At 45.4% G+C, this 6,648-nt stretch overlaps 2 protein-coding genes across 2 annotated transcripts in view; both read right to left on the reverse strand.

Moving 5' to 3' along the window:
• Positions 1-3,147: 3,147 nt before the first annotated feature.
• Positions 3,148-4,286, reverse strand: LOC109974859 (tetraspanin-12-like). Its single transcript, XM_020625292.1, has 2 exons — positions 4,113-4,286; positions 3,148-3,857 (listed from the first exon to the last, which is right to left on the reverse strand). The coding sequence occupies exons 1-2, from the start codon at positions 4,212-4,214 to the stop codon at positions 3,537-3,539; spliced, it is 423 nt and encodes a 140-aa protein (XP_020480948.1). The 5' UTR covers positions 4,215-4,286; the 3' UTR covers positions 3,148-3,536.
• A 102-nt stretch (positions 4,287-4,388) lies between these two features.
• Positions 4,389-6,648, reverse strand: part of LOC109974853 (tetraspanin-12-like) — a 14,025-nt gene continuing 11,765 nt past the window's right edge. The window contains exons 5-7 of the mRNA XM_020625277.1: positions 5,749-5,856; positions 5,357-5,500; positions 4,389-5,101 (exon numbers count right to left, since the gene is read on the reverse strand). Coding sequence (XP_020480933.1) covers positions 4,781-5,101; positions 5,357-5,500; positions 5,749-5,856 — 573 coding nt within the window. The 3' untranslated portion in view covers positions 4,389-4,780. The remainder of the gene's footprint in view (positions 5,102-5,356; positions 5,501-5,748; positions 5,857-6,648) is intronic.

Here is a 6,648-nt window from a genome sequence, read left to right on the forward strand (position 1 = left end):
CCCCCGTGCTGCACCAACCAAGGGTACCCGAGAACAACGAGGTGATGTGGCGATCGCATAACAAGAAACTGCATTTGCTTGACATGGTTCTCAATGGTCAAAGTGAGCGGTACTGACTGGGCAGTAACCCGGTGCAACAATTTGTCATTGAGTGAGTGTACTAAGAGAGCCGGTGCAACCGGACAGGTGGGTATGTTATGCTCGTGTATAAAGGCAGGATCCATAAAACATGCATCGGACCCTGAGTCAATAAACACAGAAATGGAGATGTCACGGGTCTCCATCGACAACAGCGCTGACACATTTGGGTGAGGAGGGACAGTACCTGTCATCGTTCGGCTCAGCGGCGCCCTCCTCCTCGCGCTGAGCCTTGTCCTTTTACCGGGCATGACCTGGCTAGATGCCCTGTGCCCCCACAATACAAACATAAGTTCAGTCTGAACCGGCGCTCCCGTTCCTCCTTGGTTAGCCGGGACCCCCCCAGCTGCATAGGCTCCGGAAGCTCTGAGGAGAAGCCGGCATTGGCGTGCGATGATCCCCGGTGGCGTTCAGACTGGTGCTCTCGTTGTCTCCCATCAAGTCGTGTGACCAGGTACATGAGCGGACTTAATCTCCGTGGCTGATCGTAGGCCGTCAAAGCGTCCTTGACCCAGTCAGACAGTCCGTGGTAAAAAGCATCGTCAAGAGCCGATTCGTTCTAGTCACTCGCTGCAGCCGTAGTGCGGAAGGCTATGATGTAATCCACTGCTGTCCCGGACCCCTGAGATAACGTCATCAGTGAAGGAGAAACGGCAGCGTCGTGGCAGGAAGGATCGAAAACCCAGGCTAATTCAGTACCGAAATCAGCAAAGGTGGAACAGCAAGCAGACCTTGCCGTCCATTCTGCCGTTCCCCATCTCCTGGCTCTACCAGACAGTAGCGATAACACATAGGCCACTTTAGCTTGCTCGGTGGGAAACGCTGACGGCTGCATCTCGTGAGAAAAGCCCGACTCTCGCCCACTTCCCCTCCATAGCGCTCTGGTGGAGATATCTTGGGTTCATGTACCGCTGGTTCAGAATGAGCAGAACCCCCGGTAGCGGTGCTGCTGGTCTCCACAGAGTTCAAGCGGAGCAGTTCGGTTCAGATCTGCCCCAGAGCGGCTCCCTGGTGGGACAGAGCCTGTTCCATGTGAGCCCGCCAGTCTTGGTCCTGGTCACTGGCTGAGTTCATACTGGCCAGATTGTGCTGTCAGGTTTGGCGTGTACAGATGCCAAACAGAGGTTGTGGTGAACTCACGTAGAAAACCAGACAAACCCAGGTAGCGACAAGTTTGTTACTTGTTGTAAGCAAAACAACTAACACAAAGTCCAGGATATCAATCAGGTCGATAAGACAGTCCGGGGTCGGCGCCGGTAAACAGGTATAGCTAGGGGATCCAAACTCGAGGTCAAGGGGGACAAAATCAGAAGGTCGGTACACTGCAGGCGAACAGAATCTGGGAGGGCATAGACAAAACACGGTGGTCAAAAAACGGTAATCCAAGGTCAGAAACAGAGAGTCAGGCAAGGTATAAATGCTGGAGAGTCAGAGCTGGGGTCTAGAACAATCTGGCAGCGTCCTGGTGGGAGGACGCTGCCTAAATAGAAGTAAAAAACAGGTGCAAACAATAAGGAGCAGGTGAACTAATGATGATTAAATAAAAGGGCCAAAACTGAGGTGAAACAAAACAGGAAGTAATGTGAAAATAAAAGCATGACAGGAAGCAAGAGGGGCAGGAGCGTGAGACATGTTGTCCGTTTACTAGGAACACCTGTGTCAAACTGAGTCAGTATAATCCAACTGTCGTGCAGTAAATCCTCCTTCGTGAAGGTGATAATGTCCAGTTTGAGTTCAAACTGTTTCAGGTGCTGGTTCACCATAGTGGCCAATGTGGAGGCTTTTGCTGCAGCTGCTATTTGGGTGGACTGTGTTATACTGAGAGCTGTTATTTGTTAATTAAAATTATCTGCTTCATTTGTTTATTTCACTTTATCATATTTAATTGTTTGTGTGGTGCACCTAAAGATATGTCACCACATTGTTTTCAGTTAATTTATTTTTTCATAATTGGCAATTGAATGTACGTTTATTTTGGGTGCCACATTTATATTTTTAGAACATTATGATGTTTTGTGCCTGCTGTCCTGGATTTGGTGGTTGGAGAACAGAAAAGGGTAAAGCGGAACCTTTGTGCGCTTGGTGTTGCACCCAAAATGGATTTGGGGAGGGACCTTCCGTCCCCGCCCCCAGATGCAGTCTGGATGCGAATGTCAGCGCACCGTGAGAGTTCTGTTCTGATGTCACATTGTGTTTTCCAGGTCAGTAGACGGTGAAACTACACATACAAAGCAGTATGATGTTAGTATTTAATAATTTGTTAGTATAGCATACTGTTCGGTGTATATTTACATGCTCGTCGGTAATGGTTTAGTCAGTCAAGGCTCAAAGTAAAGCGGAGGTTTCTCGCGGGTAGGAAGTCTCGCGTGATTTAATATCGCGAGATCTTCAAACTCCGGTTTTATGGATCTTCAGTTTTATTGTCACTCATATGCATTGTATATTGTTATTAGGAGTTAAGTGGAGTAAGAATGTTTAAACCGAGGTCAATGTAAATGTATGAGAAATAGTTATATATTCAGTTTGAAGTAATGTAAATGTATTTTTGTTCAAAGATAAGTGTGGTATTTTTAGTGTGCAGTCCATTAGTTATTTGTTAACTAATTACAGTTATGCATGGTACAGTGGAGCAACTGTTTATTCACCACCATAGTGGTGCTCAGATATGTCACTCAGGTGTTAAAGTGATTGTATTGAGAACTTGAGTTATGGAAATATGGGATAAAAATGCACTTTATTCATATACTGTTACAATGTTTGAATGTTAATGTTTGAATAAACGCAGATGCAGTCTGGATGCGAATGCCAGCGCACCGTGAGAGTTCTGTTCATATGTCACATTGTGTTTTCCAGGCTGCACTAATTCACTGCTACGCAGCCCTGGCACTTGGGGCATGTAACATTTGTATTTGCTTCATTTGTATGTATTAATTTTCCTGATAGTGATTGTGCTCATGGCCAGATTAACCTGTTAGGGTGCCCTGGGGAACAGAAGTCATTCTCTCAAATATTTTTATGTATTATTATCAAATCTTACATTGAATATCCTCGAATTTTAGTGTTGCTCACAAAAAGAAGACATGAGTTAATACCAATGCACATTGTAGTCCTGTATTGTGAAAGTTGCTGTATAACTTTATTATTTTTATTTTAACCATTTTATTTGGAGGTAAAACTGAACAGACCTGAAATGTCTGTAATAACACCTAACTCACAGTTGGAGCACAAATGCTGTACTGTACAGTGAGTCAGGGCAGGCCTCCAAACTGATCAACGGCTCGTGTTTTGCTTTAGCATCTCCCTCTTCACAGATTTCAGATATTAATTTGGTGAGTGAAATGTTGTTAATACTGAATTAGTCTCTACTTTCCCTCAGTGTCTTTGGGCTGCTCCATCTACTAGGACAGATGCTCCATCTCAAACTGGTGGTCATTTGCTGTGGTGTTAGGACAGCCTTTATTTGTGTGGTTGCAGCCCAGTTTTGTAGCTTCAGACGGAGGTCCATGTGTCATTGTGAGGAGGGTGGAGTCATCCAGTGCCATTTCCAGTGTTGTGGAGTCCAGCTCTGAAGACTTGCGTCCATAATACAGTGCCCATAGCAGCATGAGGGTGAGCGCCATGGCCAGGATCTGAGCCACACCGATGGACACACCAAGGAAACGCAGCACCTGCAGCTGCTTTGTCCCACGAATAAAACTGTAGATCTTTGGACCACAGCCCTGAAAGACAGGAAGAGACATGTTTATATACAAAGAAGAATCAAGTTTAACATCAGGGGCAAACAGCAGCCCTCAGGTCTTTCTTACTTTGCTGTACAAGCTACAACATTTACTTCACACAAACCCTTGATCATGCTTCCACTATGGAATAAATCTGTGCTGTTCAGCCATCGCAGTGCTGCCGACTCCTTGTGCATACTGTTTCTACTGTTTAGGATCATAAAGGTGTCATGCACAGTCCCTGCAGTAGCCTACGTCCTGGTGCAGGTCGCTGAGGTCATGGTAGTGGGCATGACGGGCGCAGCCTGGATACTGATTGAAGCAGCAGGAGTCAGGTGGCCACTCCATCTCTGTCATCTCCAACCAATCAGTGAAGTAGATCACACCACAGCATTTAAACTGCCCACAGGTAAACACACACACATACACACACATTTGTGAGCCACAGGTTACATGACCGCAGGATGTGACCACTTGTACACAAAGCAGGGTTACAACAGTGTACCCTGGGGAACAGAAGTCATTCTCTCAAATATTTTTATGTATTATTATCAAATCTTACATTGAATATCCTCGAATTTTAGTGTTGCTCACAAAAAGAAGACATGAGTTAATACCAATGCACATTGTAGTCCTGTATTGTGAAAGTTGCTGTATAACTTTATTATTTTTATTTTAACCATTTTATTTGGAGGTAAAACTGAACAGACCTGAAATGTCTGTAATAACACCTAACTCACAGTTGGAGCACAAATGCTGTACTGTACAGTGAGTCAGGGCAGGCCTCCAAACTGATCAACGGCTCGTGTTTTGCTTTAGCATCTCCCTCTTCACAGATTTCAGATATTAATTTGGTGAGTGAAATGTTGTTAATACTGAATTAGTCTCTACTTTCCCTCAGTGTCTTTGGGCTGCTCCATCTACTAGGACAGATGCTCCATCTCAAACTGGTGGTCATTTGCTGTGGTGTTAGGACAGCCTTTATTTGTGTGGTTGCAGCCCAGTTTTGTAGCTTCAGACGGAGGTCCATGTGTCATTGTGAGGAGGGTGGAGTCATCCAGTGCCATTTCCAGTGTTGTGGAGTCCAGCTCTGAAGACTTGCGTCCATAATACAGTGCCCATAGCAGCATGAGGGTGAGCGCCATGGCCAGGATCTGAGCCACACCGATGGACACACCAAGGAAACGCAGCACCTGCAGCTGCTTTGTCCCACGAATAAAACTGTAGATCTTTGGACCACAGCCCTGAAAGACAGGAAGAGACATGTTTATATACAAAGAAGAATCAAGTTTAACATCAGGGGCAAACAGCAGCCCTCAGGTCTTTCTTACTTTGCTGTACAAGCTACAACATTTACTTCACACAAACCCTTGATCATGCTTCCACTATGGAATAAATCTGTGCTGTTCAGCCATCGCAGTGCTGCCGACTCCTTGTGCATACTGTTTCTACTGTTTAGGATCATAAAGGTGTCATGCACAGTCCCTGCAGTAGCCTACGTCCTGGTGCAGGTCGCTGAGGTCATGGTAGTGGGCATGACGGGCGCAGCCTGGATACTGATTGAAGCAGCAGGAGTCAGGTGGCCACTCCATCTCTGTCATCTCCAACCAATCAGTGAAGTAGATCACACCACAGCATTTAAACTGCCCACAGGTAAACACACACACATACACACACATTTGTGAGCCACAGGTTACATGACCGCAGGATGTGACCACTTGTACACAAAGCAGGGTTACAACAGTGTACTAAAATGACAGAAATCACCTTTGGGAAAATGTATCTGATTTGTACTTTTGAATTGTTAGTTTGGCTCATGTGGGGCTTATGACCTAAACTGCAACCAGCGGGCAGGGGGCGACGCACTTGTGGTGACCTGTCATGGTGTTACCTCTGTCTGGAAGCTGTTCCAGGTGTGTGTGAGCCACTGGTAACGCTGCAGGCCGTAATTCGACATCCGAGACTTCAGGCTGATCATATCTGAGCGCTGCACCGACGACTGCGTGCACACACACACACACAGTTACACAATTAGACAGAAAAGTACTGGCGATCAGCAAATTTAACTAATTTATAAAGTTGAAACAACATCGTCTCTAACATGAGGATTTGTATGTTTTCTTTGACTCATACTTTTCAAGCTGAAACAGGTAAATATTTCTGGTGTTTATGCTAAAATATAAAATTCTCCACTCTGAAAGGCTTGAACTGAAGTCAGGCATCACAAACACAAGCTGACCTTCCCCTCCTTCACAGTCAGCTGTCAGCTGATAAGAACGATTCCCTCTGACTACAATTGATGTATTACATCAAATACACACATTTGTAATATCCTTTTTCTGTATGTGTTTCAGTATTTCTGCAGTCTTTAGTCTTTTAATGTAACTGAAAGTTGTTACATTATGATAATAATACAAGAATATTTAAAAAAAAATTCCCCACTCGCCCCCACTTTGGAACGATCTTTATATTCCTTCCTTCAAGCTCGGGCCCTCTACCACAGGCCTGGGAGCTTGAGGGTCCTGCACAGTATCTTAGCTGTTCCTAGGACTGCACTCTTCTGGACAGAGATCTCAGATGTTGTTCCTGGGATCTGTTGGAGCCACTCTCCCAGTTTGGGGGTCACAGCCCCCAATGTTCCTATTACCACGGAGACCACTTGTGCCTTCACACACACATCTTTTCTAGCTCGTGTTTCAGCCCTTGGTATTTCTCAAGCTTCTTGTGTTCCTTCTTCCTGATGTTGCTATCGCTTGGGATTGCTACATCTATCACTACAGCCGTCTTTTTT

The sequence above is a fragment of the Monopterus albus genome, unplaced genomic scaffold (assembly GCF_001952655.1).
Source record: "Monopterus albus unplaced genomic scaffold, M_albus_1.0 scaffold351.1, whole genome shotgun sequence".
In the NCBI taxonomy this organism is placed as follows: Eukaryota; Metazoa; Chordata; class Actinopteri; order Synbranchiformes; family Synbranchidae; genus Monopterus; species Monopterus albus.